The following is a 13,548-nucleotide window of genomic DNA, read 5'->3' as shown; positions in this document are numbered from 1 at the left end:
CTGTTTTCATCTTAAACCTCCAGAGCTTGGGCATGCTCAGTTTGTTCCTCTTTCTCCCTCACCCCTCCATGCTGTAATCTGAGCCCAGAGCTATGAGTGAACAGGGAGAGACTCAGGCAGGAAGTGATGTCACACAAAGCTAATATGGCAGCTGCTATCCTAAACAACCAGAGAGCTTCTAGCTTGCACTATTGTGGCTAATCTATTGGCAATAAACTGCTTCAGTGGCTTTCCTTCTCCTTTAAAAACAAAAAAATAAAAACACACATATATAAGATGCACGCATTTAAACGTTACTCACCTGTTAACCAAGGGCAGATTGGTATTAAAGCTAATGCTATGTTACCATTTACAGATACATGTTAAAAAAAAAAGCTGCCCTTGGAATATGTATATTAATTAATTTTTTTCGCATTGGATAAAAAGAAAGAAAAATAAGTAATGTCGATCCAGAAGGCCATGCCATGCCATACAAAAGCTTTATACCTCACTTGTTAGACATGTCATGTTTTAATCTCCCTAGAAACGCACACGGGGGGGGGAACAATTTCAGGAAACTATACAATAAAAGGTGTCAAAGTCCGCAAGATAAATAAAACCCTGAAATGTTGCAACATACTTAAAGGCTCCTTTGAAAATTGGTGGTTTGAGAAAAAGAATCCTTAGAGAAATTCTTAATTTGCCTCAATTACCCTAAATTACAAAAAAAAAAAAAATACATATATAGTATTTTATGTGGTGTCCCTGGGCTACTCTAGGCATCCCTAGTACACACATAATCACGGTTTACCACTGCTCTATCAAACCTTGAGGCATGTCCCGTAAGAAGGTCAAATATAAAACTGTCATATATATATTTATATGCTATATTTTACAATGTCAGTCGAACTGTAAACTAATGTAGTTTGATCTGATCGTATACTCCCCAGTTTCGAAAAATCTATTTAACACTCAGGCGGATCATTCAGAAATATTATGAAGGCATTGAAATCAGATCTGCATCATCCCATTTTCAAGGTTTTGCCCTTCTCCTCCCCACGGAAAAAGAAAAAAAGTACAACCCCATCTTTTCCTGAACACAATCTGCTTTTCCTGTGATTTAGGGGCATGTTTACCAACATTGGAGATAAATATCTGGAGCGATATCTGGAGATGTTGCCCATAGCAACCAATCAGCAATTAAATTTAAACAGCCACCTATAAGGCAGAGAAACACGCTGCAATTCGGGGAGATAAGTCTCCCGGTGAAAAAATCTCCTCTTCTTCGGGGTGATCTCCCTGAAGTGCCTCCCCGTCGGGTAGAATGAAAATCGACGGCAGGATGAGCACTCCGTTTTCTGAAGTCATCCGACGTTTCCTCGTGAGGCACCTTGGGCGACTTCGGAAAACGAAGCGCTCCGAGTTCCATCTTGCCAGCAATTTTCATTCTAGCCGGCGGGAAGGCAGGGGAGGTAGTTGCCAGGCGACTAATCTCCCCGAATTGCAGGGTGTCTCTGCCTTAACTTAGAAAACAAAAGCATGGATTTGATTGGTTGCTATGGGCAACATCTCAAGAAATTTCTCCAGATATTTATCTCCAGTGTTGGTAAACATGTCCCTTAGCCTATAAAGCAGTAATTCATTTCTCAGGATACAAACTTGCCAAAGTCTAAAGCTGGCCATAGACGCGGATCTTTGCGTCTATGGCCAGCTTTAGTCGCTTGGAAAAGTGGGCCGGCAAGCAAACCAATCTTTGCTTAGCTCATCAGTTATGTAAAGTCCCTAATTAGTCACTAATCTAGAGGTCCTTGGAAAATGAGTCTGATGTATCCTTGCTCCCCTGCTAGCTGGTGTGCACAGAATGGACATGCTGCATGGAAGGTGTGTGTGCCATGGGGTAGTGGGATCTGGGACCAATAGGAAGTTGTTTTTTCTGAGCACACATGTCCACATGGGCTAAAAGCATGAGTAGGTGGTCCAGCATCCACATAAAATCCAGCTTCACATCCAAGCCACAGTGGGACATAAGGCCCCACAGAACGACACATGGGACATTCTCGGTCCTTCCCGTCTCTTTCCTCTTTATTCCCCCAGTTGTGGTAGCCATGCACGTGACCACAATTCAGATAAACCCAAGGTTGTTTCTCGTCCACTACATCCTTCCTTTTCATGCTAGGAAATGCCAGTGTGTTGAACCCAACAGGACATTGAGGCCTTGCGGCATTTATTTCCTGTCTCAGGGCTTCCAAATGTTTCACAGTCGGAGTGCGGGCCAGACCCTCAGCAGTGCGCCACAGCAAAGTTGCTCCACAAAGGTCTATGAGGGAACCGTCTTGAAGTTGATTGCTTTCGTTTTCAACCTAAAAAATTGAAGTAAAAAGGGTCACTGAAGGGCCATCACAAAAAAAAAAAAACAACAATAAAGTAAATACAGCGAAACTTAGATTTTTAAGTACCCTGATTTTAATTTGTGATCCCAATCCAATTATAATTCATTTCAATGGGTGCATTTCCTTGAAGTATTTTTTTTCCTGGATTTTACAGAAAAATGTTGTCCTGGTGTTCCCAAAAACTGCTTTTTTTCCCTCTATGAATGTTATTTGTAAAATAAAGAGGTTTAAAATCCTAACCAGATGTATATTTTGCTCTGGTTCTGCCTGTAAATGGTCAATTCCAATTAGTCTGCCCCTTATACAGTCCTGCACCAATCACTTATTGCTTTAGGTTGTGTATGTGACTGACTTGCACATGCCCCCCATAGTGTAACATTAACACTGCAATGCTTAACCCTTGTTATTAACACAGTAAATAGTGTATCTCAAAGTAAAACGGACTCCTGTGCTTTGATCTTTTCAGTACTTGAAGTTACTTTAACACATTTCCCCGATTTTACATTTTCCCAGGTTTTACATAATTTTTTCCTGGTCCCCTGAAAAACATAAATGGGGTATCTACTGTATTTATGAAAAGAAAAAAAAAAAAAAAAACAGTTTTAGGCTTTTACAAACTCCACTCAACAGTCGACGATACGGAAATATATTCCCGAATCTGGCACAGTTTGGGGTGCATAGCAGAGTGTCACTGCCCTAAGGAGGGACACCTGGACTGCATATCTCTAACATCAATAAAAAAACTGTAGTACAGGTATGGGATCAGTTATCCGGGAACCCGTTATGCAGAAAGCTCAGAACTACAGGATGGCTGTCTCTCATAGACTCCGTTTTTATCCAAATAATCCAAGTTTTAAAAAATGATTTCCCTTTTCTCTGTAATAGTAAAACAGTAGCTGGTACTTGATCCAAACTAAGATATAATTAATCCTTATAGGAGGCAAAACCAACTTATTGGGTTTATTTAATGTTTACACGATTTTATAGTAGACTTAAAGGCAAACTATTGAGTAAATGAAAGTTTAATATAAGCTCCATCACACTGAAATAATAAACATTATAAATACAATCAATTAAAGGTAACAGTAAAACCAAAAAAAAGTGTTTTAAAGTAATGAATCTATCATGTAGCTTTGTCCTGCACTGGTAAAACTTATGTGTTTGCTTCAGAAACACTACTACTATTACTTTAGAGCACCTTTTTTAATGTTACTGTTCCTTTAAATATTCTGCATCATTTCTGAAATAATCAAGTTTATGTTCACTATTCCTCTCTCAGCATCTGTTTCTCTTAATTCTGTCTTCATGCAGGAGTTGGGTATCAGATAGTCATTGACAGTTAGATCCAATATATCTTTTAGGCTCCCTTTCCTAGCAGATGAATTAGAGCTCATGCAAATAGCTGATTCCAGTACAAACTAACTGCCTTTTGCACAAATTCTGCCTATAGAGAGACATGATTTCTGGTGATTTTAATAATGAGCTCTAATACATCTTCTAGGCAAAAGGAGCCCCCCTATAATAAAAATTGGATCTAACGGTCAATGATTATTGGACACCCAACTGCTGCATGAAGAGAGAATGAAGAGAAACGGATGCTGAGAGGAACAGCGAAAGGTAAACTTGATTATTTTAGAAACTGTACAGAATGTTTAATTGATTGTATATAGAAAGTTTCTTAATTCAGTATGCTGAAGTTTTTATTAAATTTTCATTTTCACAATAGTTCCCCTTTAAGGTATGAAGAAAGAGCATTTTGGATAACAGATTTCATACTTGTAGTACATATAAACTGATCTATCCTGGGATTTCCATCATCTGCAATGAGTCAGTGCTCACCAGTCTGCTTGTCACTCTTTAGCATAGTGGTTAAACAAGCCGGGCCCATGCCATGCAATCTGTGACAGAACAGCCCAGAGACACAAAAGTAAACATGCTGGGATGAATCATCCTTGTGTTCAGATTTTTCACAGGGGAACAGTATGTTCTGATTTTTGACAAGATGAAATGCAGTTGAAAACTGCTATAAATATGCTTTAAGCCTAGAGAAATTGATCAAATTAAATTAAATTATTCTAAGAATTTCACACAGTCATTTTTTTTTTTTAAACCACAAAAGGTCCAAACATCTGTCAGGACACAGATCTGGCACATACCATTTTGCCTCTCTGTTGGGCTGACCGTGTTTCTCGCAAGCTAAACACATTCCCACACACCGATATCTCTCTCCACACCCCTGGCTTGGAATCTTCAGTGAATCCGTTGCGTGGATGCATAACAAGAACGCCATTTGTCGTTAACCCATCCATCTGTCCATCCAACGTCTTCCATTTGGCTGCTTTCTCCTGTTAAGGGGAACAAGGAATAATCAGGCCAAAAATGACAGATTTTCACTGAGCAAGAACAGAACTTAAAAAAAAAACAAAAAACAAACTGCATCTACCCCTAGAAAAATATTTTTGGAGGAATCAAATCCCGCAGCATATATCTTTGCAGTAAATGGAGGGTTCCTTTCACAGATGATCCTGCATGCGAATCTGGAGATGGTGCTTTGAACAGACTGTGTATCAGAGTTGGTCTGGCTTCCCGGAACAGTATCCGTTACCACAAAATCAATAGGGCTCTCTGTTGACCGGCCAATCTAGAGACATAATAATAAGTCACTCAGAAGACTGTGGACATTAATATCCCACGGCAATACAAATTATTTTCTATTTCTTTGAGGAAAGATGAGAATAGTCACTGGAATTAAAATTTTAATCGGTTTCCTCCACCACAAGTTTTTCTTAGTCGCCTGAAGTTTCCACGTGAGGCAATTTCAGAAAACGAAGCAGCACAAGTGCCATACCGTTGGCAATTTTTTTATTATAGACGGCGGGAAGTTAGGGGAAGGCAGTTAGGCGAGATTGTCGCCCCAAAGAAGAGGTGATTTGTGGCCTGGGCGACTAATCTCCCCATGTGCCTTTACCCTAATTCAGAGTAAAATCTTAACCCTGATCTCTTTCAGATAAGGAGCTTCAGATGGACAGAAATATATAAATTTGGCATAAATTAGATTTTTGTGTTAACTGCAGCTGTCCTCTCTTACTGGCAATCACAATATCCCAAAATGTTGGAAGATGCCATCAGTTAAAACCTTGGACAAAAACTTTAAAAACAACCTCATTTTTACTTCTAATTTATAGCACAAATAGTGGAAACTCTCTGTACCTCTTAACTATTTAAATTTTGCAATTATACAAGAATTATTCAGGTGCATAGACTGGACAATATTTTGATGGAAAGAAAAAGCAGTCCCAGTTTTTGGGTATTCTGTATTTAACGAACAGGGCACCCTGGAGATTTCACAGTGGTCAACCCTCTGGGGATGCACCGAATCCAGGATTCGGTTTGTGATTCAGCCAGGATTCGGTTCAGGATTCAGCCAGGATTCGGTTCAGGATTCAGCCAGGATTCTGCCTTTTTCAGCAATCCTTCTGGCCGGCTGAACCGAATCTTAATTTGTATATGCAAATTAGGGAAGGGCAGGCAAATTGCGTGACTTTGTCACAAAACAAGGAAGTAAAATGAATTTTCCCCTTACCACCACTAATTTGCATATGCAAATTAGGATTCAGTCCAGTATTCGCCGGAATCTTTCATGAAGGATTCGGGGGTTCGGCCGAATCAAAAATAGTGGATTCGGTGCATCCCTACAACCCACATTACATTGCACTGCATTACTTTTAATTACTTATTTTGGCTCAAATTGACATTATTGCTGCAGTCTTACAATCTTGTTTTGTGAGGTCTAACAACAATCAGTTATAGCAACTTACATCCCTTACATCTTCAGGAAAGTATTTCTTTGGATTAACTAGGTGTCCCTCAGATATGGGAGTCACTTTACTCCACTCAAGAAAAGCAATAAAATAGTAATATTGTTTTTTAAAATCTAATACAGGTATGGGACCTGTTATCCAGAATACTCGGCAATAACGGATCTTTCTGTAATTTGGATTTAAATACCTTAAATCAGGGGTGCCAAACTTTTTGCAACAAGGGCCAGATTTGGTCAAGTGAAAATGTGTGGGGGCCGACCATTCAGCCCGACATTCTTTGAACTATTAACATTGAATCGAGAAGGTGTTAGTAGTAAGACATATACTGGAACATAGTGATGCCATACTTCTTTAGTTTACTGTACTGGCACGTCAGTACGTCTATTGGCACCTTCAGCCCTAAAGAAGTATGCGAAAACAGTGCGTCTCTTCGTTCCAGTACGTGTCTATTACTAACACCTTCAGCACACAGGCAGCAGTATAGACCAAGTGGCAGATCATTTCACTAATGTGCCCAAATATTACTGCTATGGGATTCCTGATCGCACTGTGCTGGGGGGTCTCATTATTATTAATTTCATGATGGATACTGAGGGCCGGTGTAAATTTGAAAACGGGCCGCAATTAGCCCCCGTGACGCACTTTGGACATGCCTGCCTTAAGTGTTCTAGAAAATCATGTAAACATTAAATAAACCCAATAGTCTGGTTTTGCTTCCGATAAGGATTAATTATATCTTAGTTTTGATCAAGTACAAGCTACTGTTTTATTATTACAGAGAAAAAGGGAATCATTTTTTGTGGGGGTAATTTCTAAAGAGAAATGTGGGCTCTCCACCTCATGTGAAGAATCTGCACCTGCTCATACTTTAGTGGCCATATACAGTAAAAAAACAACTGGGCGATATTTTCGCTTACTTTTAAGGGATACTTTTTTCATATTTATCCCATTTTATTAACTGATTACAACCGCACAGTTTTGGAGATGTGAGCTAAAAGGAATAATCAACATTTTCGAGCTCTTACCTGGAACATATCGGTGTTGCTATCATGATTGTACTCCACCACCACAGTCTGTGCCCGTGACAAAGTGTAGGATATGCTGTGCTGGTCTTTGTTACTTATTGCCTAGAACAAATGAGAATGGCGACAGTATAGGATTTGGTATTAGGTATGCATAATGCAATTAAAATAATGGCAGCACTGGATTCATTTAATGGATTTTAGGTAATTTTAGTGGTGATTATTTTTTTATATGAGCAATGCATGTGAAAAGTTACATAGATGACTTCATATAACTAGGAAAATATCATGATGATGCGCCACATTAGAACTTGTGTTATGTTTAGGCTCTGAAACCATGAATGTTTTTATGTGCAGTTTCCGTGCAGAATGGTTTTATGTATTTTCACAAGGCAACATATTTCATTTTATTTCCTGCCATTTTGTGGCACTGTATTCATATCATGGAAACCAATGCTGAATTAAGAAACACAGATCAGAGTGGCTGCCATTAAGAGGTAGCTCTAAGAAACTTTAAAGGACAAGGAATGCCGCCTATACATGATATGCTCTCTGTAATGGCTGCCCTCCCAAAACAGGGAAGAGAAAAAGAACCTTGTTTGTGACTGTGAATCGCCTTCAATGGTTAGATTTAACCCTCACTTCTATGGATAGTGTATCAATTAGCTTAATTGAAAACCTTTTAATTCATATTTATCATAGCAATTGAGGTAATGAATATAGAAAGTGACCAGTGCTGAGAATTTTGTTAAAAAAAAAATTGATTAAATTAAATTAGTGCTTCTCAATTGGAGATTTGCCCAGCTACTCCTTGAGAATAAGTGAGGAATTAAGAAAATAGATAGTTGGTGGAGTTGCTCCCAAGATTTCTAACTAAAAAATTTTTTCTAGGTCCCTAGGAGCACCACAAAGTGGGAGAAGGCAGAAACTGGAGGGCTGCGGCCTCGTTTGTTAAAACTTTTTCTATCTTGTGAAAGAGGCTATTTAACCCTAAAAAACCGCAAACCCTTCAGTTATTGGAGAGAAAACAGATTCAAGATAAAGTTGTAGAAAAGATACCTGTTTTTTTAAAAAATATTGCAATCTCTATTCACCGAGGTGAAATAATTATTACAAGATTTTAAAAGAATTAAGAGTCGTATCTCGCCCTCCCAAAACAGACATAATCCCCATAATGGGGTTGTCCACCTTTCAGTTAACTTTAAGTATTTTATAGAATGGCCAATTCTAAGCAACTTTTCAATTGCTCTTCATTATTTTATTTTTTTTAATAGTTAATTATTTTAATTTTTTCCTGATACTTTCCAGCTTTCAAATGGGGGTCATTGGCCCCATGTAAAAACAAATGCTCTGTAAAGCTAAACATTTATTATTATTGCTACTTTTTATTACTCATCTTTCTATTTAACTTCTATTCATATTCCAGTCTCTTATTCGAATCAATGCATGGTTGATAGGGTAATTTGGATCCTAAGAAAGCAGATTGCTGAAATAGCAATCTGGAGAGCTGCTGAATAAAAAGCTAAATAACTGGGGAAAAAAACAACAAATAATAAAAACCAATTGCAAATTGTCTTAGAATATAACTCTATACAAAATACCAAAAGCTAATTTAAGGGCAGAGACATATGTTCAGATTTGGGGAGATAAGTCGCCCATTGACAAATCTCCTCTTCTTTGGGACGACTAATCTCCGCGAACTGCCTCCCGCCGGCTAAAATGTATATCTCCGGCGGGATGGCAATCGGTGCTTCTCAAGAAACTTCGGGCGACTTCAGAAAATGAATTGCTCCGAGTGCCATCCCGCTGGCGATTTTAGATTCTAGCCGGCAGAAGGCAGTTAGGAGAGATTAGTCGTCCAGAAGAAGAGGTGATTTATCGATAGGTGACTAAATCTCCCCAAATCGGAGTGTGTGTCTCTGCCCTAAAGGTGAAGAAAAAAGCAACAGCAAGGCCTCCATGCCTGGATGCTTGAGATACTTTTTCAAGCTCTCAGTCAGTGATCACTGATCAGGAAAGTTGGAGTAAAGGCAGCCATTGCCTGGCATGGAGACCACAACCCCTCTGAAAGACTTTAACAAGCAAGGACAAACAGGCCAATAATAGGGGCTGTGAAAGATAAACTTAAAGGGATTCTGTCTTGGGAAAAAACATTTTTTTTCAAAATGTATCAGTTAATAGTACTGCTCCAGCACTGAAATCCATTTTTCAAAAGAGCAAACAGATTTTTTTATATTTAATTTTGAAATCTGACATGAGGCTAGACATATTGTCAGTTTCCCAACTGCCCCCAGTCATGTGACTTGTGCTCTGATAAACTTCAATCGCTCTTTACTGCTGTACTGCAAGTTGGAGTGATATCACCGCCTCCCCCCCCCCAGCAGCCTAACAACAAAACAATGGGAAGGTAACCAGATAGCAGCTCCCTAACACAAGATAACAGCTCCCTGGTAGATCTAAAAACAACACTCATTAGTAAAAGCCAAGTCCCACTGAGACTGATTCAGTTACATTAAGTAGGAGAGTTAACAGCCTGCCAGAAAGTAGTTCCATCCTAAAGTGCAGGCACAAGTCACATGACTGGGGGCAGTTGGGAAACGGACAATAGGTCTAGCCCCATGTCAGATTTCAAAATTGACTATAACAAAATCTGTTTGCTCTTTTGAGAATTGGATTTCAGTGCAGAATTCTGCAGGAGTAGCACTATTAACTGATGCGTTTTGAAAAAAAACACGTTTTCCCATGACAGGATCCCTTTAACAATAGCTTTGTTTTGTCCTTATCAGATACAAAAGTGACAGTTACCAAGATGATGACGTGGTGAAAAGGACTTTCCTACTTGCCACCATAATAATTATACTGTATATAGTAACAGTCACAATGAGTTCACTCACATGCTGGATTTCAGTTAGTCCCGTCATTAAAAAAAAAATCATTACAGGACTATACACAAAACTTCCACTTTGGACTTTAAGTTTCTCATATGTACAATAAAGTAACTTTCATTCAGTTTCAGATGCAGGCTTACCTTTGCTGCCTGCGGCGTGCAGGCAATATGAACAGTGCTTGGCTTCACCCCATTGGCTTTTAGTCTTTTAAGTAATGCAAACCTGCTTTTTCTCCTTCCTCTGTCTCCATTTGGCAGAGATCCATTGTATCTAGAGAATTTTAAAAAGATTTATGAGTTTTTTTTCCACTTCTGGACCCTTCAAGATCTAACAATATCCCACAGAAGATTCCATAGCGGTTCCATAGCTAAATTAGAATTAATAGCACATGCAAACACAATGGACAACATTCCCACCCGGTACCAGAAACTTTTGCAAGAATGTAAAGAACATCGTATACAGATTGATGTGCTGGAAATTACTTTCAGGTCAAAATGGAGTTGCTTTACATTTCAACCGAATATGAAATCCAGTGCATTTTATAAACCACTGAAAAATCAAAAGCAGGGAGGGTAGAAAAAGCAATAGCTATGGACCCTTAAAGGAACAGTAACACCGAAAGATGAAAGTGTATCAAAGTAATTAAAATATAATGCAGTGTTGCCCTGCATTGCTAAAAGCGGTGTGTTTGCTTTACAAACACAAATATAGTTTATATAAAGAAGCTGCTGCAGGGCAGCCATTCATAGCTGAAAAAGGAGTAAAGGCACAGGATACACAACAGATCACAGAGCCTGTAGTATACAATGGGATTCTTCAGAACGTATTTGTTATCTACTGTGTATTCTGTGCTTGAACGGCTGCCCCCATGGCTGCACTCAACTATTGCTTACATACACAAGCTAACACAATTTTTAGCAGTTCAGAACAACAACAATATTGCTTTGCAATAGCGCATTTTTTTGGCGTTACCATTCCTTTAAGCAAATTTTACTTTCCTTAAAGTTTCCTACTTAAAGGGGTGGTTCACCTTTAAGGTAACTTTTATTATGTAATAGAATGGCCAATTCTAAGCAACTTTTCAGTTGGTTTTCATTATTTATTTTTTATAATTTTATAGCTATTTGCCTTTTTCTTCTGACTCTTTGCAGCTTTCAAATGGGCGTCGCCGACTCCCTTATGAATAAATGCCATTTTCTATGCTGAAATCTGGCTGTTTAACAGTTCTTTCTGCATCTTTGAAAACCTGGCAGGGGAGGAGGGACTAAAACACTGATGTTACAAATTGTAACAACTTCTCCACAGCTTACAGGCAACATGCATGAACTACATAACCCACAATGCATTGCACTGTGATTTTCCATTCCTTATTGAAATCACGTGTGGAGGGAATTGTGGGGTTTGGAGGATGCAGGCTAAGGACAGCTGGCTGCTGATACAAAGTAACAGTAGTCAGCCAGCTTAGCAAAGTAGTCAGACAGATCAGCAAAGTAGTCAGAGAGATCAGCAGGGGGCTAGGCTTAGGGTACTGTCAGAAACCATTAAAAATCATGAAAAGTCTGCATATTTTTTAATTGATGTATATTGCAAAGTTGCTTGAAATTATGTTTACCTTTCAAAAAGATTTAGTAATGTTTTTGTAGCGTTCCCCTTTAAGAAAACTAAAACACCCAATGCTTGCATTTTATTTCTTGCTGTTCGCCAGATGTTTTAATACTTTTTTCATTTACTTTCTATTTTTTTTTTTTTTTACAATTTTTCCAAAATTGAAGTTTAATGGTCTTGTCTCGTCTGGCAGCTCAGTGATTCAGGTGTAGATTCTGTTCTAATTGATACATTTCTCAGCAGCATCTGTGGAATATTTGTAACTAGTGATGGGCAAATCCGAGCCATTTTGCTTCGCTGAAAATTCATGAAATGGCAAAAAAATTGGCAAATGCATTGAAGTCAATGGATGACAATTTTTTTTTGACACATGACAATTTTTTTTTTCACTCATTGGAGTCTATGGATGTTATTTTGCGCCAAAACCTGGTAAGAAATTTCGCACATTACTATTAATAACTATTGTATCAATTCAACAGCTGCTTTTTACATGAAACTCAGGGGATTCTGCTCACCAGGGGAAAAAATAAATGTATCAACTTTAAAAAATGTAACACTTTATTATTAGAAAAAGAGTCACAAATAGAAAATGAGCCTATTTCTGGTGAACTATTTGGGAACTGAAAAAAGTGTTGGAAGATGAATAACCCCTTTAAAGGTACAGTAACACCAAAAAAAATTAAAATGTCTTAAAGGATGGACAATATAATGTATTGTTGCCCTTCGGTGGTAAAACTGGTGTGTTTGCTATAGAAACACAACTATAGTTAATATAAACAAGCTGCTGTGTGGCAATGGAGGCAACCATTCAAGCGCAGGATACACAGTAGATAACCGATAAGTTCTGAAGAATCCCATTGTATACTACAGGGCTTAGCGGTTATGTGCTGTGTATCCTATGCCTTTTCTCCTTTTTCAGAATGGCTGCCCCTATGGCTACAGAGCAGCTTGTTTATATAAACTATAGTTGTGTATCTGAAGCAAACACACCAGTTATACCAGTGCAGCAGAACAGTACATTATATTTTCATTACTTTTTTTGGTGTTAATGTTCCTTTAAGTTAGTTAACATTCCATAACAGCATGTTCTCAAAAGAGGCAGACTCTAGATGACTCTGATGTATGGACAAATACTTAAATTGCTGGATTGTGAATGTAGCAGATAATCACTCACCCCAATACAATGAGTTCCCCATACTTCACAGGTGCTTTCGCAGGGTGATTCTCTTGATCAGGGGAAAACATGAGCTTGGCTGTTACTTATACACCAATCAGTGCCTTATCAAGAGTTGCAGTACACTTCTTCTCATTATTTTGTCTGAAAGAAACAAAAATAAGACCCATAAGCATCTTATTTATATATACATATATACATATATACATATACATATACATATATATATATATAATATATATATATATATATATATACATATATATATATACATATATATATATATATACATATATACATATATACATATATACATATATACATATATACACATATACACATATACACATATATACATATATACGACAAAAAAGCTGAAGCACACCAGGATTTTCTTCAAGAAATATAAAAGTATTTATTCCATCAACGTTTCGGCCCTCGAGTGGAGCCTTTATTCCATCAAACGTTGATGGAATAAATACTTTTATATTTCTTGAAGAAAATCCTGGTGTGCTTCAGCTTTTTTGTCGTGGATATGCTATTTCTGGATTGCACCCAGGTCTCTAACTCCTGAAGTGTGTGCCAAAGCCTTCTATACTATATACATATATACATATATACATATACACATATATACATATATACAGTACATATATATAAAACTAGATA

At 38.0% G+C, this 13,548-nt stretch overlaps 1 protein-coding gene across 4 annotated transcripts in view; it reads right to left on the bottom strand.

The window, feature by feature from the left end:
- Positions 1–1,457: 1,457 nt before the first annotated feature.
- peli1.L (pellino E3 ubiquitin protein ligase 1 L homeolog) overlaps positions 1,458–13,548 on the bottom strand; it is a 38,641-nt gene continuing 26,550 nt past the window's right edge. For 2 of the 4 annotated variants that reach the window (XM_018262821.2, XM_041562640.1), the window contains exons 2-7: positions 12,880–13,023; positions 10,241–10,370; positions 7,216–7,317; positions 4,813–5,010; positions 4,526–4,714; positions 1,458–2,339 (exon numbers count right to left, since the gene is read on the bottom strand). In XM_018262821.2, coding sequence (XP_018118310.1) covers positions 1,773–2,339; positions 4,526–4,714; positions 4,813–5,010; positions 7,216–7,317; positions 10,241–10,370; positions 12,880–12,950 — 1,257 coding nt within the window. In that variant the 5' untranslated portion in view covers positions 12,951–13,023 and the 3' untranslated portion in view covers positions 1,458–1,772. The remainder of the gene's footprint in view (positions 2,340–4,525; positions 4,715–4,812; positions 5,011–7,215; positions 7,318–10,240; positions 10,371–12,879; positions 13,024–13,548) is intronic. The other 2 variants (XR_005961196.1, XM_018262823.2) reach the window with 2 other exon arrangements.

This window comes from Xenopus laevis, chromosome 5L, assembly GCF_017654675.1.
Source record: "Xenopus laevis strain J_2021 chromosome 5L, Xenopus_laevis_v10.1, whole genome shotgun sequence".
Lineage (NCBI taxonomy): Eukaryota > Metazoa > Chordata > Amphibia > Anura > Pipidae > Xenopus > Xenopus laevis.
Note: the sequence above shows the minus strand (reverse complement) of the source record. Positions and strands in the feature narration are given on the sequence as shown.